The sequence below is a fragment of the Pipistrellus hanaki genome (assembly GCF_964339955.1).
Source record: "Pipistrellus hanaki genome assembly, chromosome: 5".
NCBI classification, from domain to species: domain Eukaryota; kingdom Metazoa; phylum Chordata; class Mammalia; order Chiroptera; family Vespertilionidae; genus Pipistrellus; species Pipistrellus hanaki.
Window position 1 is genome coordinate 87,954,651 of NC_140507.1, and position 25,535 is coordinate 87,980,185.

The following is a 25,535-nucleotide window of genomic DNA, read 5'->3' on the forward strand; positions in this document are numbered from 1 at the left end:
AGGAAATATTTCACTTTCGGAGAACAAGAAAAATAGGTTTATTTGCGTTACGCTCATCAATTTGTGCAGTTATTCAGTGTCTGGTAAGTTAATGTTCAAGAAAAAATATTAATTTTATTAAAATATTCTATTATTTTATGTTAACGATGACTCATTTATTTTGGCCCTTTGTATTCAGCATGATTCTATCTAAATAAACCTATGTTTCTATGAAAACTGAAGCTTTTGTTGTTTTGTGGCCCACATAAACTTAAACCTTGTTTATTTGGTCCATGTTAGCCTTTGAGATTGACATGCTTGCTTTACAGCCTGAGTCCTCACCCCCATTGCCACATGTTGCCCATAAACCAGGCCGGTGACAGGGTTTGGGACTCCAGGTAATTACTACCTTAGTTTTAGACCCATAGATCATGCCAAATTTCTCATTCTGGGTTGGTAGATAGAAGTTTCTCACAAGATGGCAGCACACTTAGCCCTGCACATTCATAGTTGCCTTAGGCTCATATAGAATCTTCCTGTTTAGAACCTTTAGACTAGGGGTGTCGAACTCAATCAGAGAAGGGGCCAAAATCTAAAATCCAGCCTAAATCGCGGGCCGAATGGTTTACTGAACAGTCATAAACTGACAATGTCATAAACTGACAGCGGAGTGCAGTGATGACAGCGCGGTGCGGGCCACAATGCAAGGCCTGGTGGGCTGGATTTGGCCCGCGGGCCTTGTGTTTGACACATGTGCTTTAGACTGTCCACTAGTAGGGTCAGTCTAGTTGGAATAGTAGGGTTCCCAAGTTCAACAATGTCATCAGAGGCTGACACCCTTGTATGGGACGTTGCCAGGGTGTGCAGTATGATGGCTAGTCAGCGGAACTCAGTGAAACTTACTCACCAACCTGGTTTCCAGCGTCTGATTTATTTTCACTTACAGTATAAAGTTTACTTTTGAAGGAGGAAATCCTGCCATTGTGACAACATGGATAAGCCTAGAAGGCATTGTATTAAGTGGAATGAGCCAGGCACAGAAAAGCAAATATCATATGATTTCAACTTTAAACACTGGCATATATGAGGAATCTAAAAAAGGTGAATTCATAAAAGCAGAGGGTAGAATGGTGGCCGCTAGAGGCAGGGAGGTGGTGGGAGAAGCAGGGAGGTGTTGGTCAAGGGTAACAATCTTTCAGGAGGAGTAAGTTCTGGAGACCTAATGTACAGCATGATAACTATAGTTAGCACAATTGGATTGTGCACTTAAGATTTGCTAAGAGAATAGATCTTTAAAAAAAATATTTTTATTGATTTCAGAGAGGAAGGAAGAGGGTGAGAAAGAGATAGAAACATCAATGATGAGAATCATTGATCAGCTGGTTCCTGCACACCCTTTTCTTCGGATTGAACCCACAAGCTGCCATGTGTCCTGATTGGGAACTGAACTGTGACCTCCTGGTTCATAGGTCAACACTCAACCACTGAGTCTTACCAGCCAGGCAAGAGAATAGATTTTAAGTGTTCTCACCGCACACAGAGGCAACTATGTGAGGTGATGGATATGTTAATTAGCTTGATTGTGGAGATCATTTCACAACGTATACATCAAAACATCATGTTGTATTTTTAAATACGTATACAATTTTTTTATTTGATTATTATCCTATACTAAAGGCCCAATGCATGAAAATTCATGCAAGAGTAGGCTTTTCTTCCCCCTGCTGCTGGCACCAGCTTCCCTCTGGCACCTGGGACCTGGGCTGGCTTCCCTTGGGCTGCCCTCAGGCTTCCAGGACCCAGGTTGGCTACCCTCCAGCTGCCTGCAAGCACCTGGGACCCGGGCTGGCTTCCCTCTGGCCCCAGCTTCATCAGGAAGGATGTCTGGAATACATTCGATCTAATTAGCATATTACCCTTTTATTATTATCCTATCTAATAAAGAGGGAATATGCAAATTGATCATCATGCTGTCACAAAGATGGCAGTGCCCATACCCACAAGAATGCAGTGCCCAGTCCCTTCAGCCTCGCCAGAGTCCCACAGTCCTTTCATCCTAGCCAAGGGGTAGGGAGGGTGGAGGAAGGGGAGGGAGGGGGACAGCAGGGGCACAGTGTGGCCGGACCCACCCTCAGCCCCCAGCCATCCAGGGTCGGCCTGAGGTGCAGGCAAGCCTTGGATGGTGACTGCCCAAAGCTCAGGGAGCCAGGGCCAGCTGAGGCTTGTGCTACCAGCAGTGGCAGCAGCAGAGGTATAATGGGGGCATCACCTTTTTTTGATTGCTTGGTCACCTCCTGCTCCTGAGGGCTCCTGGACTGTGAGAGGGGGCAGGCCAGGCTGAGGGACCCCACTCCAGTGCATGAATTTTCATGCACCAGGTCTCTAATAGATAATAAAAGGCTAATATGCAAATCGACCACTGATTGCTATGACGTGCAGTGACCACAAGGGGGCAGACACTCAATGCAGGTGCTGCTCTCTGGTGGTCACTGTACTCCCCCAGGGGAAGTATCACTCAGCCAGAAGCTAGATCACCACCGGCAAGCACAGGGGCAGTGGCAGGAGCCTCTCTTGCTTCTGTGCAGCACTAAGGACCCCTTGGGGGATGTCTGCCTGGCAGCTTAGGCCTGTGCAAACCTAAGCCAGCAGGCGGACATCCCCCAACTGATCCCAGACTGTGAGAGGGCACTGGCCAGGTTGAGGAATGCCTCCATTCCCCAGTACACGAATGTTGTGCACCAGGCTTCTAGTCCTATCTAATAATCCTATCTAATAAAAGAATAATATGCAAATTGACAGTCACTCCAACACACAAGATGGCTGTCCCATGTGGTCATAGATGGCAGCCCCCATCTGGACAAAAGATGGTCGCCACAAGATAGTCGACAGGGGAGGGCAATTGTGGGCGATCAGCCCAGCATGGGAGGGCAGTAAGGAGGGACCAGGCCTGCAAGGAAGGGCAGTTGGGGGAACCCAGGCCTAAAGGGGAGAGCAGTTGGGGGAACCAGGCCTGCAGGGGAGGGCAGTTGGGAGCGACTAGGCCTGTAGAAGAGGGAAGTTAGGGATGACCAAGCCTGCAGGGGAGGGCAGTTAGGGGCAATCAGGCTGGCAGGGGAGCAGTTAGGCATTGATTAGGCTGGCAATGGAGTGGTTAGGGGGTAATCAGGCTGGCAGGCAGAAGTGGTTAGGGGCAACCAGGCAGGCAGGCAGGTGAGCAGTTGGGAGCCAGCTATCCGACTTCCCATTGGACAGTTGGACAAATGGGCAGTTGGACATTCCTCGAGGGGTCTCAGATTGGAGAGGGTGCAGGCTGGGCTGAGGGACACATTCCACCCCCCCACCACCCTGTGTGCACGAATTTCGTGCACCAGGCCTTTAGTGTCTTAATAAAGCTGGAAAAGATGAAGATTACTTTTGTGACAACTGCTTCTTTCAAGGAAGCCTTATTGTTGTAGTAATTGGGTTTGTTGGCCTAGCTGTTGTGCCAAGGAGCCAGGAAAGGCCTCAGTGGGTCTGCCTTTACACGGTGCAGAGCAGGGCAGATCTGGGACAGGACCGGATGGGAGTAGGCTTCCCCTGCCTTCCCTGGGGACTGCCTGCAGTGGCTCTCAGCCTCAGCACCACCACCCAGTGCGGGTAACTCCTCCCTTAGGTGACCTTTCCCTTCAAGGGTGAGTGGGATGGGGCAGATTGGGAAAGTCTCAGCTGCTGCTTAAAACAGCCCAGACTATTAGATGTCAGCTCCAGCTGTTGTCCTGAGAGACTGAAATGCTACACCTTCTTTTCTTCTGAGGAATTGATTTTGACATACACTTCTGGAGTTACCCTAGATTTTAAGAAAGTGTCCATTTGTGTAATGCAGCTCCGGGCCAGGGACCACTCCAGGGCCAGCTACAGCGGAAGGCTAGCTTCTGAGAAGCCCATCTACAGGCACTATCTTCTGCTTTGCAACCAGCCTCTCCCTGGGCAAACTCAAGGAGTTCCTGGCCCACCAGGACAAGAAGGGGCGGGGAGAGACTATCCAAAGATTATGCTGCTGGTCAACAACAACAAACCTTTAGTGCACCTGACAATTGTCTCAGAGCCTCTTGCTCCACTTCTGTGTTTCATTTCAGGTTTCACCCCTTCAAAACTCTGTGCTTTCTGAGTCTCGACTTGCAGAACTCTCTTGAACATGGTTCACCCTGGTTATCTTTTTCTTCCTACTTTTTGTTGCTTTAGACAACCCCAGCCAGATTCAGTCCTAAGTGGGACCCTCTTTAGCTTCTTTGGCCCCTCTTTTAAGGCTTGTCAGGACAGGTCCGCAGTGGGTGGTGGGGCAGACTGGGTGAGCATAAGCCAGGAGGGAGCGAATGTGTTTGCAAACGGGGAGGTGATGATGGTGAGCTAAAAGAAATGCTGCCATAACTCCCCATCTCTTCTGAGGTGGGGAGGCTGGGCAGCTTCCATTCAAGGGACTTGAGGAACACAGACTACAAGGGCCAGAGGTCAATTAAGGAATATGAGGACAGGGTATTCTGCAAGGATCCTAACATAGGCAAGTTTGTTTAGGATTGAATATTGGTAGGCGTGTTAGAGGATCTTAAAGGCCAGCACCGGGAAGCACAGGCTAGCATGGACATGACAGTTAAGATGAGAACTGATGATCAGAGAGTCTTGCATTGAGGATGGACAGCAAAAGAAAAGAGGATGAGAGGCTTGGCAGGACTGGTTGATACAGGCAGAGATGTCAGGTAAAACTTGAGGTCTGAAGAGGCTGATGGCTCGGATGAAAAGCTATCGCAGCAGTGGGCTATGCAATCTTGGAGGCCTCAGTCTCTGAGGGTCAGCACTGGAGATATTTAGTACAAGGTGAGACCAGTCTCCTAGGAGGTTGTTGCTGAAATCATTGGGAGAGGGTACTGGGTAAGTGTCAGGACGTTCGCCTGATTATGGGTCGATCTTGACCGTGTACAGCCCAATGAGGAACCTCCCCCATTGCACTGTAGAAAAAAAGAGAGAAACAATTTCAAAAGGACCAAAGCCGAGAGGAAATTTTCACCCTGCACACATATATAGTAGAAAATGACTTCATCCAAGAAATGCAATATTTCTGCCGAGACCGGTTTGGTTCAATGGATAGAGCGTCAGCTTGGGGACTGAAGGGTCCCGGGTTCGATTCCGGTCAAGGGCATGTACCTTGGTTTCGGGCATATCCCCAGTAGGGGGTGTGCAAGAGGCAGCTGATCGATGACTCTCTCCCATCGATGTTTCTAACTCTCTATCTCTCTCCCTTCCTCTCTGTACAAAATCAATAAAATAAAAAAAATAAAAAAAAAGAAATGCAATATTTCAGCGTTTGGTCATTTAACTGTTGGCAGAACAGAGGCTGGTGAGTGGTCTGAGTTACTTGCCTGAGCAAACGCGTCGGAGGTCTCTGAGGGACCTGGCCTCCATCTGTCAGTTTTTGTATTTTAAAGAGAAATCAGTGATGGGTGGACTGAGCCCTCTCATCCCCGGAGACAAAGCCCAAGCATTCATGTTCCAGGATTTTGTTCTCAGGCTTGTATGTCTAGAAGAGTTTAAGACCTTTTGGCTTCGGAGTGCTTTTCTAATCTTGCCTACCAACATTTTGCTTTTACCAATACTAGTAAAACTCCTTCAAGTCATAGCTTATATAAAACCACACTGCATGGAACAGAAAAGACTTCGAGTTTTATTAGTATGCCTTTATTTTATAACTTCACATTTATAACATTTTATTTCACATATTGTCAACAAATGGAAACAGGGAGGGCATTGTCACGAGTACAAAATCACAGGAAATCAGGATGCACTGGGTGATATCGTGCCACTGTGGTTGAACAGTATTGAAAAATACAACTTGGGCAAATGATCACACATGATCCCCTTTTTCAATCTCAAGATATTCTTCCATTAAAACGGTCCACAATCAGAATTATAATGTTGTTTCAAAGTCAAATCACTAGGAATAGTCCACAGTGGCTAGAATACTTTTCACAGACTCGAGGCACTCAGACTTACCATAAGAGCTAAAAGGGCTTCTAATGCAATGTGATCACCACTTGACTCACAGGTTACAGATGTATTTGCTATGGCACCACTGTTAGAACAGTAAGGAGCATGCATCGAGCAGAAAAGCATCATGATGATGATGTCTCCGTGTACTGAGGGCTTTCTATCCTCCAGACATCATGCTAAGTGCTTAAAAGGCCTTATGTCATTTGATCTTAACATAACAGCCTTCGTCCATTACCTTCTCATTTTTTCTGACGAGGATTTAAGCAAGTCTGCTGAAAACAGAGCCTCCATGCTGTGCTACATCAACTAGCGGTTCACTGAGTGGTGGCCATCGCTCTACTAGCACACTCGACATCAAGGGCATGCATGGGCCTGATTTAAATACCCCATGAGGAGCTACAGGTCCCTTAATCTATGGACATTAAGAAGAGGTGGGTGGTAGGGAGAGCTGTAGGAGGGCACAGGGAAGACCACTGTTGATGGAAGAAGACGTGGCGGGGGTGGGAGGGAGGGGGTGGTAAATTCTTTCTGAGAAAGAATCAAGACTTGGCTCGAATGCCTTGGTCTTCATTGCATTCACTGAAGAAAAGCGTATGGGAAAGGTCTGGCTTAGCCTGGTAAAGGGGATGTCCCCGGGGCCCCAGCCTCGCTCTGCCTTCGCTCTCAGTAAATCGGCTCCTTATGCCAGTGGCCATACTCATCGTCGGGGTCATCGTGCTCGTCGTTCTTCTCGTTTTCATAAGCGGCCTCTTCCTCCTCCTCCTCCCGGATCACCCTCATTAGCTCCAGGAAGCCGGGGTAATGCGCCTGGTCCCTCAGCTCCCTCAGCCTGCACCACAGGCTCTCGCTGAGGCTGGCCCCGGCCAACACCTGCTCCAGGCGCACGTGGTCGGCGATGTTCTTGGGGATGGCGCGCTTCTCCACCGCCCTGCGCAGCAGCATCTCCAGCCGCAGCACGTAGGCCGAGACCTTCTCGCCCTCCGCCTGGTAGGTCTTCAGGTACCTCACCTGGGAAGCCCGGCGGCTCTCCAGGCTCCCGAACACCTGCTGGAAGGCCTCCACGCTCTCCTGCACGCTCACGGAGGGGTCGTCTGCCTGCAAGATGCGCAGGAAGTCCAGGGCGGGGCCGCGCAGGCTCTCCGCCAGCCACCTTTTCTTCTCGGACTCGCTCACCGGCCACTCCCTGACTATCTCCTCGGCCTGTGACAGCCAGACCTCAAAGGAATCCTCCTCTGGGCCGGGCACGGAGTTGCCGGAGAACAGCCGCAGCTTGCGGTACCGCATGGGCAGCAGCGGCTGCGGGGCATGGGCCACCGCCTGCCCCACCACCTGGGCCAGCAGCTCCGGCGACAGGCAGGGCGCTGCGCCTGGAGACGCTCCCTCGTGCCCGAGGGCTCGGTACATTCCCTGGACGGTCTGCCCCTCCTTTTCTAGAAAGAGGTGCAGTCTCTCAAGAAACTCCGCGTCCTGATTAGGGGTCTTAAAGACCACTTTCCAGACGCCCCCCTTCCCCTGAACCTCCCTGGGGATCTCCGAGACATCAGTGTCTCCCAGGAGCTCCAACAAGACCGCGCTGGTATTCTCCTGCTTCCTGACTATCTTGCCCAGCAGCCGGTACCTGCCCAGGGCCTTCAAGGTGTCCCGGAGAACCTCCTGGATCTCAGCCTCCTCACACTCCACGGGGATCCCCGTCACCATCAGCGATTTCTGCTCATCCACACTCATGATCCGGCACCAGTCCTCCAACAGCGCCAGTGCCATTGTCACCACCAGCTATTGGCTCTAACTCTAGGGGTACAATGAATACGCAGTGCACGCAGGCACTCCCTTAGGATTTTAAGTAAGGATAAAAGTCCTGAACCCCCAGCCCACCAGGGAAGGGGTTTCCGGTCAGGTCCCCCCAACAGAAGCCTGAAGTCTTCTGGACCAGTAACCAGTGGCTCTGGAGGTCCCCAGCTGCTGCGTCTCTCCAGATGCTGGCAGATGTGCGGCGGTGCTGACCCTCCTCTGACCGGTCTCTGTGGCGAAACAATGGTCAGTTACCACACAGCCCCCTCCTTCCCAGGAAGCACCCACACTCCCATTAAGGGCAGCAGTGAGGGCAGACGGGGTTCTACCCTCCACTGTATTTGTGTCCACCCCACGGTCAGGTCTCTGCAGAGAGTGACTTTTTCCCCCCTTGGGGACCCTCCTGCAATCCCGCTTCTCCGCCATTCACTCATCAGACATATCCATTAATGTCTGAGCCCAGCTGTGGTCAGGACTCAAGATCCTTCCCCCGTGAAGAATGAAGCCAGGAGATGGCCAGATACCTGTTTTTAGGATTCCAGAATATTCTGTGGGAGTCAAGAAGCTTGTTTATTCAGCTTCTAGCAAAGGAAGATATCACCCAACTCTACAATGTTCGCGTCTTGGTCCTTCTTAGCTCCAGCCACGCCAAGCTGCCCTGTTACACATATATAGTAATGGTGTGTTTTCATTGCTCAATAATATCCGATAATAAAGACTGTTAATGCGCTTATTAAAAATATGACAATCCTTCACAATGTAATTAAATCTACTAAACAATATGCAGTAGTTACTTCAGTCCTTTGATTAAAAAAATACAATTAGAAATCACTCTGACATTTAAAACCAATAGCAGTATAGCAATATAGCGTATAATACACTTTAATATGGTAATATAGACATAAACAATTTAATATAGGCCTAACAAATTTTAAGTCTCAGGGCAGAGCTTGGCCAGTGTGGCTCTGTGATTGAGTGTTGACCTATGAACCAGGATGTCACGGTTCAATTCCCAGTCAGGGCACATGTGTGGGTTGCAGGTTTTATCCCCAGTGGGGGCCGTGCAGGAGGCAGCCTATCAATGATTCTCACTCATCATTGATGCTTCTCTCTCTCTTTCCTTCTCCCTTTCTTTCTCTGAAATTAATAAAAATATAGTTTTTAAAAAATCTCAGGGCTGAATAAGTTAAACCTGGAATTATGAATTCATTCTCTTCTGTTATGTCTGGCCAGGCTTCGCAAATGCAAAAGGAGGTGTTTCTTATGCTTTGAATGTTAAGTTCTAACACGACACTTTCTTCCTAACATTTGAATTTGAATTGGGATCCTTTGAAGAAAAAGGAAAAGAGAACCAGTGGAGAATGGGTAATGTGAAAAGAGTGCCTAACATCTCAACTTCCTGCTGTTGGGTGGGTGTTGGGGCCCTGACCACTCCCTCCCAAAGCCTGAAAATCTCCATCTTGCCTAAAGGGCTTTCTATGCCACAGATGCCAACTTGTAACCATTGAGGCAGCTGCTCCAGCTGCAGGCACCTTTCCCCTGTCCCTCTGCATGGCTCTGAAGGCATGGTGCATGCCCGGGGCAAGGAGGACAAAGAGATGGATCACACTCTGGCCCAGCAACCCCAGGGATCTGAGTCTGGTGACCTCTCTATGCCCCGCTAACATATGAGGGAGACTTCCTCTTCGCTGTAATACTTCAAGGCACCCCCAATGCCCAGGAAGAAATATCTTCAAGGTGTGTAGTAACTGCTCTGCTGAGGTCAGGATACTCTGGATGGCTTCTTCCTCCAAAGGTAATCTCTCCCTGCAAGGTGACTTTCAAATACAAAGATGGCAACTGAACCGTGGTCCTTGATACACGGATTGAAATATTTGGTTATGGGGGGGAAAGGGAGAAATCATATATATTCTAACATAAAGAAAGGATTAGTTGGAAAAGGAACCAGACTTTCAGGTGGAAGAGCCCCACTGGATTTGTTGGATTATTGAATTAGATAGTAGGCAAAGCGCCTCAATCTCTCTAAACCTCAGTCTCCTTTTACCCTGGAAAACCGTGATAGTAAAGCGCTCAATGCACTCATCACACTCGTCTTCCGGGGCTGCGGTGAGTAGAAAATGACGCAATTCGTGTGGAAGCACTTTATTCAGATGGAAAGCACATCTGGTTTGAGGTCTGAATGTCGGCTTCTGCTTATCTCAGCCCTCACAGTATTCCTCTTTTCTCTTCCTCCCCTTCTCATCTCCCTACCTGCGTCATGATGGGCTCAACCTGTAACTGTAATGGGTAGTCCTCCAAATTGAACTCCTTTCACAATTGGGCGTGGGGGGTGGGGGTGAGAGTATCCCCATTTAATCCTTCCAGGGGCAAGGGCTGACGATGGGAAAGAACCCCTGGTCCCACTGTCCAGCATGATGACTTGCAGTAATCAGCCTCTCTTAACCCAAACCCCTCCTAATGCCTGAGCATGCGCAGACCTCCCTCTTGAGCCGCAAAGGATGAGCAACATCTCTGCAGCATTTTGCCACCGTAGGGAGGGGCGGGGCTTGATGGAGGGATTGATGTGGATACAGGGGAAAACATGGGGATGCGAGCGAGCAATGAAGAATCCATCCGGGGCCGCGTTAGTGGCCCAAATCCCCACACATCTTTAGCCTGCTTCGCAACCCGCAATTCAAAGCACTCATCACAGCCGGCACCCCACCTCCTCCCCCCTCTGGGCACGCGCCCCGCACTGAGGCCTCCAGCACCCGGCTCTGGCGCAGTGCGCAACAGGGTGGGGGTACCGGGCCGGGGAGGTCTGGCGCTTTAGAGATGGGGCTACAATTTGCACCTTTTCATATCATACCATTTCAAAACACTCCCCTGCCCCTTTTTATACCTTTTCAAAAATACCCCCGTGCGCCTTTTCTTGTGACGCAGTGGCGCAGTTAGCAGTATATGGCACCCCCTTCTCTTCTCCCCTTCCCCCGCGCCCAGCCTGCACCCTCACTCACCAAATATTAATTGTCCTGATGGGCTGGAATTCGCAGACTGCCTTCTTGGTTACATCTCAAGGGCCCTTAGATCTACGTCTCTCTTTATACCACCCTCCCCTCCCCCCATCATCTGCTATGTCTCCGCATTTCTCTCGGCCATGCTGTGCGCCCCCTGTCCCCTCCCCCCTCCCCCAACCTCAGTGGATGAACCAAGCGGGTGGACTCCCAAAGCCTGTGGGTGGACTGAAGCTCTGCTGGCCCAGGGGTCGTGCAGCCCCCTCCTCTGCGAAGCCTGTGCCATCCCTCCTCCATCCTCACTGAGGCCCCTTCCTCTCTCCCCGGGTGTCCTGCCGCCGCCCAGTTTGCCCCCCTTTGCGCACCATCAGCTCGCCCCCGGGGAAGGGGGCAGGGGTCCTTCCCGCCGGGGGTCCTCGCCCCTGGCCCACCGGCCCACCTCCGCAATGCGCAATGCGGGAGCGGGGGGCGCGGGGCCGGGCAGGTGGAGGAGGGAGGAGGGCGCGTTGGCCAGGGGCTGCGCCCTCGGGTCTCCATCCCCGCGCGCCCACCCCATACTCACCCGGAGCCGAGAGCGGTCAGCAGACCGTCCGCTCCGTAGCCAGGAGCTGGTGGTCTGGCTGCTTCACTTCCGGAGCGCGTCCTCCCTCGCCGCCTCCCCCCTCCCTCCGCAGCGCTCCGCCTCCTCCTCCCCGCGCCCCGCCCCGCCCCCCGCCCGCCGCTGCCGGGAACGGGCAGCTCCCCCCCCGCCCCCCCCCCGCCCGCTGCCGCAGCGGCCGCCCAGCCGAACCCAACTTTGCAGCGCGCTGAGCTCCCGGGCGGGGCGGGGGCGTGGGCAGGGGAGCCGGCGGGTCGGGAGGAGGGGCGGCGGGAGGGTCGCCGGCTCGCAGCCTCTTCCTTTCTGTGCACCTTGCGGCGAGCAGAGAGGCGGCCGGGGGCTGTGCTCGGCAGAGGCGGACCCGGGGGCCGCAGCAGGGCGGACGGACCGAGGGACCCTCCCCGAGCCCCGCGCCATGGCCGAGAGGAAGCAGCCCGGGAAGGCGGCGGAGGACGAGGAGGTCCCTGCCTTTTTCAAGAACCTGGGCTCGGGGAGCCCCAAGCCCCGGCAGAAATTCTGCGGCATGTTCTGCCCGGTGGAAGGCTCCTCGGAGAACAAGACCATCGACTTCGACTCGCTGTCGGTGGGCAGGGGCTCGGGGCAGGTGGTGGCCCAGCAGCGGGACGTCGCCCACCTGGGCCCGGACCCGCAGCCGCCGTACACCCGGCAGGGCCGGCGCGCCGGCGGGGGGCCATCTGTTGAATCGGGCCGGAAGGTGGAGATCCGGAGGGCCTCGGGCAAGGAAGCCCTGCAGAACGTCTACGACCAGGTGGGTGTGGGGGAGGGGAGGCCGGAGGAGGGGGCCGGGGCTCGGGGGCCGCCCCTCCCTCGCCTCCCAGAGTGCCCACCGCCCTGCTCCGCCCCGGCTCTGTGCCAGCAACACCCCACCCTGCTCTACCCTTCTCAAGGGTGCGGAGGGGCTCCGGCTGGGCGCGGGGCGGCTGCGCCCACAAAGGCTGCCAGAGCCGATCCGGGTCTGGGGGGTGAAGGGGGGAAGGATGGGCCGATCCTCGGTTGGGGGGTGGGGTGGGGTGGGGTCGCAACGAGGGGCGTGGGGATGGGCGGCGGTTCCATTCTTCTTAGACCCTCCCGGGCGGCTCCCCGTTGCAGCTGTGGCTGGGTGTCCCACCCTTTTTTTTTTTTTTTTTTGATGCAGCGGCGGAGGCTCCGGGTAAAGGCCCGCGGGCTCCGCGGGGGTCGGGCGGGGCGGCGGTGGGGGTGGTGGTGGGGGGCTTGGACCGCTGCTGCCTCCGCGTCCAGCGCGCTCTCCACCGCACCTGCTCCGGCTCGCTCAGCGCCCGCGTCCCGAGCTGGAGGCCAGCACCATGGTCAGCGGCGCCCGGACCGCCTCGGAGACTCTCATCACCCTGGTTTCCTGTTCGCAAAGTGAGAAGAGCCGGGGAAACGGTGGAGTCACCCGAGGAAACCCAGACGCTCCCAAATAGCCCAAATGCACAGCAAAGTTCCGCTAAGTATCTCAGCGAGGGCTTTCCAGAGTGTCCCCCCCCCCCCCCGCCCGCCCTGGGCTTTGGAGATGGGGACCAAGTGGATTATGTCCAAAGGGTAAAAGGAAAAGGGAAAACACCTTCACATGTTGAATAGATTGTCAAGATGGATTGGACCCCCTCTGCTGTGTTAATGGGGAAACAAAGAGAAGCAATATAGTAAGCCTTGATTTTAGAAAATGTTTGTCACCTCTGGCAAAAATGATCAGTGTGTATGTTTAGTGAAGTCATCTTCTCACACCATTCCCCTCTCCCCCCTTTATCAGCGTGACCCCCATACTTGTGCAACCCGCCCCCCCACATATACATACACATACACACACACCGTAATTTCTCAACGGATGAATTACAGTGTGAAATGTTTTAACACTTGTTTGCTGTTTCTCTCCCAGGCCCATTGGTGAAGATGAATGAGTCAATGATGGATTTTTTATTGAATATCTATTATATAGCTTGCCTTGTGGGGCTGGGGGAAGGTTAGCTATAAAAGATCAAGGCAATTTTTCCCCTCAGGGGCTTCTAAAGTAGCTGGGGGTGGTCTCTGCATATTCACGGAGTGATTCCGCAGTCATTTCTTTGGCTCAACGTCAGGGTGTGTGCTGACAATGAACACATCGGAAAACAATTAACAGTTGGTGATAATGGCCCAAATATGTTACTGTTTCCCGATGTAGCATAGAGTTTTGCAGCTCTTCACTTTTATTATAGTCTGAGTGCATCATGTTGCATTGGAAATTCTACAACTATATTGAATTTTTTAGAATTTAGTAAAACAGCATGTTTTAATGAGTATTCTCACATTTAAATATTGTCAAAGTTAGGGAATGTTATTTAAAATATTAGCTTCTCCTTTAATTATTATTATTATTTTTTAGCTCTTCCCTTTTATAGGGCCAATTCTAGGAAAGATAAACCATTTGCTGTCATTTTAAAAAGAGAGGGCAACTAAATACTTAATTGATTCCTCTTCCCACAGCCCTGTCCTCTGATCTATTCCTCTGAGTCAACCAAAACTTAATCCAAAAAGCTCTCTTTTCCAAGTCATTACACAAACTTTGATATTTGAAGTAAAGTTTTTCTTAACAAAAAGAGATATTGATTTTGAGAGAGGGAGAGAGAGAGAGAGAGAGAGAGAGAGAGAGAGAGAGAGAGAGAGAGAAACATCAGTATGAGCAAAACATTGATGGACTGCCTCCTGCGCGCCCCCTACTGGAGACAGCCCACAATCTGGGCATGTGCTCTGACTGGGAATCAACCTGAAACCTGACCACACCAGCCAGGGCTGAAGTAAAGTTTCTGACAGTGAAAGCTAAGTGAGTGTGAAATACTTCCCTATGCGAATACATTGGGTGGGGGCAAACCATGATCATATAGCCTCATGGTTATGTGCGTATCCTCGCCTTCAACAGCTCGCGCTGCCTGGGGATCCTAATGACCTAAAGGGAGGAGAAGAATGCCTTGAGATAAGGAAGAGGTCATTTTCCCCCCCCAAAAAATGGCAGCTCAGGGGACAGAGATTAAAAGTGGCCATCTTGATAATGATGGCAGTGAATTAAAATTCAAGTTTGAAAGGCAAAGTTTCACTGGGTTGAATAACATATCTTCTTCTGTTCATTTAGAACCTTAGTTATTTGATCATCAGAGCTACCAGTGTGAACACACTCCAAATTTAACTGAAGTTCTAAATTGTAAGCCTAGGGCAGTGGTCGGCAAACTGCGGTTCGCGAGCCACATGCGACTCTTTGGCCCCTTGAGTGTGGCTCTTCCACAAAATACCATGGACTGGACGAGTCTATTTTGAAGAAGTGGCCTTAGAATAAGTTTAAATTTAAAAAATTTGGCTCTCAAAAGAAATTTCAATCGTTGTACTGTTGATATTTGGCTCTGTTGACTAATGAGTTTGCTGACCACTGGCCTTGGGTGTATGAAAGAGAGAGATTTGAAGAGGAAATACCCAACCAAAACTCAGACAGTTTTAGCTTCTGCAAACCCACATTTGTACCAGGGGGCGATTCTGGCTTGGTCTTCTGCAGCCTTCCCTGAATTTTATTTTTCTTTCTTTTTTTTATTTTTTATTTTCATTTTTTAATTTTCATTTTCAAGGTTTATCTTATCACATAAGGGTTGTTCCTATGGGATTTGTTTCATTCATGACTGAGAGTATTTACCAGGATCGGTACTTACAGTGTTTGAATATTTCACGTTTATACAAGAGAACAAAGGGGTTTGTGTGTGTGTGAACATGGTGATTTCCAAAAGCACAGTTGGACCCACCATTTTGACTGAGTCAAGTGGTCATTACTTAATTTTTAGCTAATGAGCAGGGTGATGACCAGCATCTCAGTGCATCCTCTCTGAAGCCCTAGCACAGAGAGGCAGGGAACTGAGCAAGTGGATTGAGGCCCCGACTCACCCCCCTCCTCCTGCCTGAATCTTCGTTTATAGACGTTAACGCCTGGTCACAGAATTGGCTTTGTCCACCTGGTGCACAGGGGTTCTCCTATTCCCTTTGCAAGGCTTTGGGAAGGGAGGGAACGGATTCCTTAGCCCAGAGGCAGCATGGGCTGTGGGAGACCAGGAAAAGTGTCTGAGTTTGCATTTGCAGGTGCCAGCAGGTCAGCACTGGGAAGCACTGGGCGTGGCTTGGGCTGGGCTGCTAGGTTTTGGTGAAGGGCCAGAGCCAGTGTTGTGAATGCAAATAAGACAAGCTTCTATCTCATTGCTGTCTTTTTTCTTTTTGTCCTTGGGGAAGTACACCTTGGGCTACAGTGAGGTTAAATGGATGACCACCCTGTGAAGGATTTGAGCCCCTTGGAACAGAGAGCAGAGGGTCAGCACTGCTGGCCACATCTCCCTTGCCAGTGCCCTGGGGTCCCTCAGCTTCCGCCCTTCCTCTTGGGAATTCCCTGCATTCCATCAGACACAGCTTAGCCGGAACCAGCTCTTCCACCAAGGAAATTAGATCCTGAGCATCCCATCCAGAGGAGCTCCCAGGCCCTTTTCCCAGCAGCAAACAACCTGCATGACTAGAGTGGCAGGAGAGTGAGTCTCCACTTACCAGGGCAGGTGCCAGCCTGTGAACTACACAAGAGTGTTGCTGAACTTGACAAAACCACCGGCTCTGTAACATGCTTTCTGATATTCCTTTCCATTCTGTGTCCCCATCCCCTGTCCCCAAATTAACTCCCAGCACTGGCTGCTCAGGGACTCTGTTGCCCTCTTACTGTTCAATGCTACCCCTGCTCCAACCTGGTCATGATGCTTTTTCTAGATCTTTCTTTCTCCCAAAGCAACAAATTCTGAAATCACTCCCTTCCCCTCTGCCTTCGCCTCTCTCATTCAAAATTCCTACCCTGTGTTAATCTTAGCTAGGGAGAAATCCCAATAATTGAAGGCATCCGTATCTTCTGTGAATGGCTGTTACACAAGTTGTCCCTAGAGATGCTTGTTTGATCAACAAAAAGAACGCCTAGTTAGCACAATGTGTGGTGGAGACTTGGCTGGGAGCCTAGAACAAGAGTATTGATTTGATACTTGAGAGGGCACATTGTTTCAAAAGAGGAGATGGAAACCTGAGCATTTATGTGCTCAGGATCCCCCCACAACTATGACCCTTCTGGGTTCAAAGGGAGAGGGGTGCTTGGGAGGAGAAGGAAATGTTGATAATCTGTAATTATTGGTTGCTCTTGATTTACCAAATGATTATTGAAATAATCAGATCATTAATTTAAAAAATATATATGTAGTGAAATACACATACCATAGCCCTAGTCGGTTTGGCTCAGTGGATAGATAGAGCGTTGGCCTATGGACTCAAGGGTTCCAGGTTTGATTCCCGTCAAGGGCATGTACCTTGGTTGCAGGCACATCCCAGTAGGGGGTGTGCAGGAGGCAGCTGATCCATGTTTCCAACACTCTAGCTCTCTCCCTTCCTCTCCGTAAAAAAATCAATAAAATATATTTAAAAAAGAGAAATACACATACCATAAAATTTAGCATCTTAACCATTTTTAAGTGAACATTTGAGTCGCGTGAAATTTATTCATATTGATGTGCATCTCCAGAGCTTTTTCATCTTGCAAAACTGAAACTCTTCACCCATTAAGCAACATATACACCTCTCTCTGCCATCATTCTGCTTTCTCTATTTGACTAAGTACCGCCTATAATTGTGTTTATCTTTTTGTGGCTTATTTCAAAATGTCCTCAATGTTCATCCATGTAGCATGTGACAGGATTTCATTTTTAAGGCTGAATAATATTCCTATAATTAGTTACATTTCAATGATATTGAAAAGTTGTGGCTCAGTTAATAGGCCCATGATGCATTTTGGGAGGAAGTAAGAAGGATTACGTTTGGGATGCCATAGACCTGCCCCCCACCATCTGGGGACTAAAGTTTGAGTAGAAGAAAACTCCCTCCAGCTAATCATCTTTTCCCTCGCAGCTCACAGGTGGAGAGGATAGTTGCTGTCAATGAATTCTGAGTGACAACATCTGGCCATGACCTCTTGGATGTTGCATAGTTCATGAGCTCCTGACCCATGGAAATCTGGACAGGGCCCGGGCATTTTTCTACTTTTGGAAAAGACAGCCCGGTATTCCTATGGATCCTTGGTGTCAGTGCCACTTTCTACTTCCTGGAGAAAGAAGGGAGAGTCAGAACTGGCCGTGGAGTCCAATGTATACTCTCATCAAATGTGAGAGCCTGAGGGAGGCCTTATGATTATTCATTAATCACCCCATTTCTAGAGATGGAGAAAGTGATGTCCCGAAAGATAGCACTTCATCCTGTGAAACTCAGGTGACAGTCCCAGGACTAGAATGGAGGCACCTCACTACCTAGTCCCACTGCAGTCCTGTATCAGTTTTGTTATTTATGTAGCATTACGTTCTAGATCCTGTGTTTTAGAATGTACAGAATATATTACTTTAAAACTTGCCCCAACACCATCTGATACAGGCATTATATTCTTTGTAAATAAGAACACAGATTCTTAGTGATATTCAATGAGGATCTCAAGATCCTGCTATTTAGTAAGTACATAAACTAGGATTTGAACCAAGGTGTCTTGACTCAGTCTCATATTTTTCATAATACATCATTCTCTAGTTCAGTTCCATGGTCACATATAGTGAATTTAAAGACATAGTTTAGTTTTGTGGGCAAAATATTTCATATTCTATTAAACTTCATCTGTTCTAAGGGGTATCCCTGTGATAAATACTTTATATGTGCTATGTTGCTAATGATAAGACAACTATACTGAGTAAGTACTACTGCTATTCTTATTTTGCAAAAGAAAAATATCTGAAGGTTAAAAAAAGAAAAGAAAAAGGAACTTAAAAAGCAACTTGCTAATTAAAAGCCAGAGACAGGATTTGAACCCAGTTCTATATGACTAGGGAGCCCCTTAATCACTGAATTGCTTTCTATATCAACTATTCTTTTCTCACTTTTTAAAAAAAATATATTTTATTGATTTTCCACAGAGAGGGATAGAGAGTTAGAAACATCGATGAGAGAGAATCATCGATCAGCTGCCTCTTGCACACCCACTACTTGGGATGTGCCCGCAACCAAGGTACATGCCCTTGCCCGGAATCGAACCCGGGACCTTTCAGTCCGCAGGCCAATGCTCTACTGCTGAGCCAAACTGGTTTTGGCTCTTTTCTCATTTTATCTCCAAAAAATCTGTGCCTACCTTTTTGGTTTTCTGTTTTGCAATGTACTTTTTGAAGCCATTTATAAAAAGAGAGACTGTTGATCTGTCTTTATGAATGTGCCCTAAACTTCGATATTCTGTCCATCATATATTTTTTTTTAATTCAAGAGGTGTCTGCAGATATCACTGGATAGAGGCCAACTCTGAGAGTATGAATGACATGCTTTTCTAAGCTTAGAGCAATGTGATGACAGTGTGATTTTCCTGCTTGATGTACACCATGAACAACAAGCAAATAATTAAGAGGCCATCAATAAAAGCATTGACTGGCAGGTGGGCTGATGAGCACTTGGATGTGGTTGGTTGTAGGGTAGGCTGAGCGCTGCACACCAAGAAGGCCTTGAAGGGGAGCACCTGGTCGGAAGGTGGCGTGGTTTGCTTTGAGGACCTCACAGACAGCTTGCCCGGGTCTGATCCAGGCAGCTCTGGGCAGAAAGCACTCTGGGCCAGGAGTCAGGAGGCCCAGCTTGTCTTCCTGGGTCTAGGTCCACTCGCTGTGCTAATTGCTCAGTCACCCAACCTGGGGCTTTAAGGCTGGGCCTCAGTGTTCAAGGCTCCTTCCCCCATTTCCTTTCAAGTCCCTGAAAGAAAGCCATGCTGTCCCTGGCTGTTCTTTTTTTTTTTTTTTTTTTTTAAATTGAGGTAAAATTTACATAACATAAAGTTTTTATTTTAACTACTTTAGTCTACAATTCAGTGACTTACAATGTTGTGCAACCATCACTACTAATTCCAGAATATTTTTATTACTCCAAGCAAAGCTCCATATCCAGTAAGCAATCATTTCCCATTATCCTCTCCCCCCCAACCCCTAACCCATACCCCCATCCTATGGCAACCAGCAATCTACTTTCTGTCTCCATGGACTTGCCTGTTCTGGACATATTGCATAAATGGAATCATATGATACGGGGCCTTTTGTGTCTGGCGTCGTTGATTTAGGATAATGTTTTCAAGGCTCATTCACATTGTAGCTATCAGTACTTTTTTATTTTTTAATCACTGAACAATATGCCATTGTTTGTATATAACAATTTGTTTACCATTCATTAGTTGATTTCACTCTTTAGCTATTATGAATAATACTATATTTGTCTATTAACATTTTTTTAAAAGTTTTGTTTAAACATATGTTTTCAGTTCACTTAGCTATATAGGAAGAGAATTGCTAGATCATATGGCAATGCTAAATTTAGCTTTTTGAGAACTGCCAAACTGTTTTCCACAATTTTACATATACCCCCAACATTGTATAAGGGTTCCAATTTCTATACATCCTCCACAACACTGATTACTCTCCCTTTTCAAAAGTTATAACCATCCTAGTGAGTGTGAAGTAGTATCTCATTGTGGTGATGTTGAGTATCTTTTTATGTGCTTGTTGGCCAATTGTATATCTTATTTGGAAAAATATCTATTCAATTCCCTTGTGAATTTTTGATAATTGAGTTGTTTGTTTCTTGTTGACTTGTAGGAGTTCTTGATGTACTGTGGATACTAGCCACTTATCAGATACATGATCTGCAAATATCTTCTCCTATTCTATAGGTTCTCTTTCCACTTTCTTGAGAGTGTCCTTTGATACACAAAAGTTTTTAATTTTGATGAAGTCTAATTTACTTTTCTTTTTCTTTTTTACTTATGCTTTTGATGTTATATGATCCCTGGCTGTTCTAGGACTACTGGATCAAAAGAAATCTAGCAAAGAAATTCCATGGTTTCATTTTCCAGCATGATATTCATGTAACTAAATCCTATTGTTTTATGGGAGCTTTGAAATTTATTAAGAATAGCATTTGCAAAGAACTACATAGAAGATGGTGGCGTAGGTAAATGCAGTACTCACCTCCTCCCACAATCACATCAAAATTACAACTAAATAACCATTATTCAGAACTGCCTGAAATCTGGCTAAACAGAAGTTCTGTAACTAGAGAAATAAAGAAGCCACATTAAGACAGGTAGGAGGGGTGCAGGTAAGGAGTGAGCTGGTCTGACCACAACATGTGGCTTTCTTTTTAAATTGGAAGGGATATCTTGGCTGTGGGGGTACCCCCATAAGGATAAAGGGATCCTAGCCTCACACCAGACCCCTTAGTTCAGGGTTCCAGTGCTGGGAAAAGGAGTCTTAGAAACTTAGGGCTGTAGAAACCAGCTGAGATTGTGGTTGAGTGACACTGAGAGTTGCTGGAGTCCCAGGCATTTCCTCTTAAAGGGCTGGCACACAGATTACACAGATTCACTCCCTCAGAACTCCAGCGCTTTGGCAGCAGCTTGGAAGGATCCAGGGACACATGGGGAGGAACTAAATTGTTTGGCATCATGGCAAGAACTGGTGGGCAGCTTTCTCCCAGACAAAAATGCTGGCAGAGTTCATTGTTCCTTTGCTGAGACCTCCTCATTCCTTTGCAGTGGCCATATCTGAGTCTCCATCAACCTGGCACACTGTTCACCGCACCTTGGAGATTACCTGCCCCATCCAATTTCAGCCTCACCCAAACTGTTTGCAGTGGCTGTTCCATATGAATGGCCTGTCCTGGCTCAGGCTTAAGACTTTTCTAAATTCTCTCAAAACAAGCAGCAGCTGGCCTCAGCATGTCCCATACCTCTTAATAAATGGACCCAGACCTGGAAATAGCAGCAACCTGCCTTTGTTCACAACTTGGCTTCACCTGGTCACTTCCAAGCCCAACACAAGTAGCAAACATCTGCAGATCACTCTGCATCCCCTGTCAGGTGGCCCCAGGAAGGGCACAGGCAATAACTGATTTTGCACCTTTCAGGAGGCACCCAGTGGTCAGCTTCAGACCACACCAGATTACAACCCTATCACATCCACAAGTGACACAGTCAAGGGGCAGACTCAGTGAGCACCAATGCCACACTGAAGCAAGTCCTGCACCATAGGGGAATCTCCTGTAGCCACAGCTGGTCTGCACAGCCAGTTGGCCTGGTAATTAATCCCTTTCAGTGATGTCAACAACAATCAAGGCTCAACTATAACAGGACAGTGTACACCTAGAGTGCCCAGCTCAGGTGACTGGGGAAGGTTGAGACACTGGGCCTTACAGGACACCTACTACACAAGGCCATGCTACCAATTCCAAGAGACATAGCAGCCCTACCTAATATATAGCAACTAGCACAGGGAAGCAGCCAAATTGTGGAGACAAAGAAATGTCACATATGAAAAAATAGAAGAAATCTCCAGAAAATAAACCTAAATGAAATGGAAGCAAGCAAACTACCAGATACAGGGTTCAAAACAATGGTTATACGGATGCTCAAAGAACTTAATGAGAACTTTAAGAAATTTAGTGAGAACTTCAACTATTCTACCCAGCAAAGCTCTCATTTAGAATTGAAGGACAGATAAAGAGCTTCACAGACAAGAAAAAGCTAAAGAAGTTTATCACCACCAAACCAGTAAGTATTACATGAAATGTTAAAGAGTCTTCTTTAAGAAGAAGAATAAAAAATATTTAAAAATATGAACAATAAAATGGCAATAAATACATATCTATAAACAATTAAATATAAAAATCAAAATAAATAAGGAACCTAATGAACAAAATAAACTGATTAATCAAATAAAATAAGAGGCATTGGAAATATGGAACAGACTAACAAACCTCAGAGGCAAGGCAGGAAGTGATTAACCAAAGAATTTATATACATACATGCGTTACCCATAGGCACAGACAATAGGTGGTAAAGGCCTGGGGTAGAGTGGAATTTGGGTGGAGAAGGGCAGTGGGGAGAAAAAAGAAGGGATATCAGTAATACTTTCAACAATAAAGATATATATATAGCATTTGCAATAACAGTATTCTTGAGTATTTTATATACTGTGTAGGTCTCATCTTTCTATCTCAGGATCCTATTCATACAAAGAAAATTCCTCTGTATGTGTGTGTATTCACATACATGCGTGATATTTTCTATCTAATATTTTTAGGGCAGTGATTAAGCTGAATTTAGAAAAAATAAATATATAAGAAACTAATTTAATCCAATTCTTTTAGAGGTAACACAACAAAGTATCATGTTGACTATATATTTCACTAATAGGCAATTTAAAAAAATCCTTATTGTCGAGAGTATTATGGATGTCCCACTTCCCCTCTTCCTACTGTCCTCCTCCACCTGGTTCCTGCCCCACCCCAAAATTTACCACCCTATTGTCTGTGTCCATAGGTAATGCATGTATGCATGTGAGTTTTTTGGTTAATCACTTCCAATCCCTCTGCCCCCCTTCCCTCTGAGATTCGTTAGTCTGCTCCATATTTCCATGCCTCTGGTTCTATTTTATTCATCAATTTGCTTTGTTCACTAGAATCCTTGTAAGGTTATTTTGATTTTTAGATTCAATTATTGATAGATATGTATTTATTGCCATTTTATTGTTCCTATTTCTCCTCCTCCTCTTTCTTCTCCTTCTCCTTCTTCTTCACTGCTTTTCCCTTGCTGCATTTAAGATTCTCTTTGTCTTTAACCTTTGGCATTTTAATTATGGTGTGTCTTGGTATGGGGCTCTTTAGGTTCCTCTTGTTTGGGACTTTCTGTGCTTCCTGGACTTGTAAGTCTCTCCCCCACCCCCCCACCAGATAGGGGACATTTTCTGTCATTATTTCTTCAGATTGGTTTTCAATATTTTGCTCTTTCTCTTCTCCTGCAACCCCATAATGCAAATGTTGGTATGCTTGAAGTTGTCCCAGAAATACCTTACACTGTCTTCATATTTTTGGATTATTTTTTCTTTTTGCTCTTCTGATTGGATGTTTTTTGCTTCCTCATATTCCAAATCATTTATTTGATTCTCATAATCCTCTACTCTACTGTTGAACTCCTGTAAATTATTCTTTATTTCAGTTAGTGTATGCTTAATTTCTGACTGGTCCTTTTTCATGTCTTTGAAATTCTCTCTTGAGTTCTCATTAAGATCCTTGAGCAACATCATAACCATTTTTTTGAAGTCTGTATCTAGTAATTTGCTTGCTTCCATTTCATTTAGTTTTTTTGTTTTGTTTTGTTTTCCTGGAGATTTCTTTTGTTTTTTTCATCTGTGACATGTTTCTTTGTCTCCACATTTTGGCTGCTTCCCTGTGTTTGTTTCTATGTATTAGGCTGAGCTGCTAAGTCTCCCAGAATTGGTAGAGTGGCCTTGTGTAATAGGTGTCACCTGAGCTGGGCACTCTTGGTATATCCCTGTGTGCATTGTCCTGTTCTAATTGAGCCTTGATTATTGTTGGTATCACTGGGAGGGATTGACCTCCAGGCCAATTGGATGTGAGGATCAGCTGCAACTACAATGGGAGAGTTGAGATGCCCCTAAGGAGCAGGACTTGCTTCAGTGGGGCTTTGGTGCTCATTGAGTCTTCCCCTACAGTATGTCACTTATGGATGTGTAGAGTCGTAATCTGGTATGGTCTAAAGCTGTTCACCAGGTGCACTGGCTCTGGGGTCTCCTGGGAGGTGCAAAGTCAGTCACTGCCTGGGACAACCTGGCAGTAACTACAGAGGGATCTGCAGATAGTTGCTACTTATATTGGGCTTAGAGGTGACCAGGCGAGGCCAACTGTCTTGGGCCTCTTATTGATAGGTATGGGGCATGCTGAGGACAGCTGCTGCTTGTTTGCGAGATTTTATGAAAGTCTGAAGCCTGAGTCTGGATAGGCCATTCATATGGGAAAGCTGCTACAAACAGCTTGGGAGAAGTTGCAAATTGGATGGGGTGGAGTCTCGGGGAATCACCAAGGTGGAATGAACAGTGTGAATTAGGCTTTGGAAACTCAGATATGGCTGCCAGTTAGCTTTGCGACAGAGGAGATCTCAGCAGAGGAACAATGACCCCTGCGTGCACCCCTGTCTGGTAGAAAACCACCCCCAAATTCTTGCTCTGATGCCAGACAATCCAGTTCCTCCCTGTATGTCCCTAGATCCCCCCAAGCCATTTCCCCACTTCTGGAGCTTAGAGGGAGAAAGTCTGTGTAAATTTGTGTGCCAAATCTTTAAGAGGAACTGCCTGGGTCTCCAGTAGCCTCCGTGTCACTCAGTCACAATTTCTGCTGGTTTTTACTACCTGAAGTTATGGGGACTTCTCTTCCCAGCTCTGGAACCCTAGGCTGGGGGTCTGGTGTGGAGTGGGGACCCCTTGCTCCTTATGGGAGGCCTCTGCAGCAAAGATACTCCCCCCAATGAAAGAAAACACCACACGTGGATATTGGAACAGCCTGTCCTGCTCACCCCCTTACCAGTCTCTGTGTGTTTTCTTCTCTATTTCTCTAGTTGTAGGACTTCATTCAGCCAGCTTTCAGGTGGTACCCAATGATTGTTGTTCTGTATTTTAGTTATAATTTTGTTGTGACTGTGGGAGATGGTGAGTACCAGCATTTATCTATGCTGCCACATTGGTTCCTTAATTCCTGATATCTGATCAGCATTTTTTTTTTTTTTTTTTTTTAAGAAAGAAGGAGCCAAGACCGGTTTGGCTCAATGGATAGAGCTTTGGCTTGGGGACTGAAGGGTCCCGGGTTCGATTCCGGTCAAGGGCATGTACCTTGGTTGTGGGCATATCCCCAGTAGGGGGTGTGCAAGAGGCAGCTGATCGATGACTCTCTCTCATCCATGTTTCTAACTCTCTATCTCTCTCCCTTCCTCTCTGTACAAAATCAATAAAATATATTTAAAAAAAAAAAGAAAGAAAGAAGGAGTTTATAATCTTATTATCTAGAAATAACCCCTGATAAGAATTTGGTCCTGTTGTTTCTTCCATTCTTTATACTTCTACCAAAAATGAATGAGAAATACTGCTTTTTAACACCCCTGACTTTACTGGGCATTATAGTTCTTACAGATAGTTCCCAAATTTATAGGTGACAAGTGGCATCCTCCTTTTTACCCACTTCCTATTAATGTATTCATA

The 25,535-nt window shown here is 47.4% G+C and overlaps 2 protein-coding genes across 3 annotated transcripts in view; one reads left to right on the forward strand and one right to left on the reverse strand.

Annotated features, from left to right (window-relative positions):
• Window positions 1–5,666: 5,666 nt before the first annotated feature.
• On the reverse strand, window positions 5,667–11,473 carry PNMA2 (PNMA family member 2). Of its 2 annotated transcripts, none has more exons than XM_084884847.1 (3): window positions 11,344–11,473; window positions 8,313–8,446; window positions 5,667–8,018 (listed from the first exon to the last, which is right to left on the reverse strand). In XM_084884847.1, exon 3 carries the CDS (start codon window positions 7,759–7,761, stop codon window positions 6,664–6,666), a length of 1,098 nt encoding a protein of 365 aa, XP_084740973.1. In that variant the 5' UTR covers window positions 7,762–8,018; window positions 8,313–8,446; window positions 11,344–11,473; the 3' UTR covers window positions 5,667–6,663. The 2 variants fall into 2 exon arrangements, with proteins under 2 accessions (XP_084740973.1, XP_084740974.1); XM_084884848.1 differs by lacking the exon at window positions 11,344–11,473 and adding an exon at window positions 9,454–10,632.
• A 287-nt stretch (window positions 11,474–11,760) lies between these two features.
• Window positions 11,761–25,535, forward strand: part of DPYSL2 (dihydropyrimidinase like 2) — a 113,938-nt gene continuing 100,163 nt past the window's right edge. The window contains exon 1 of the mRNA XM_084884812.1: window positions 11,761–12,148. Within this exon, the coding sequence (XP_084740938.1) occupies window positions 11,795–12,148 (354 nt within the window). The 5' untranslated portion in view covers window positions 11,761–11,794. The remainder of the gene's footprint in view (window positions 12,149–25,535) is intronic.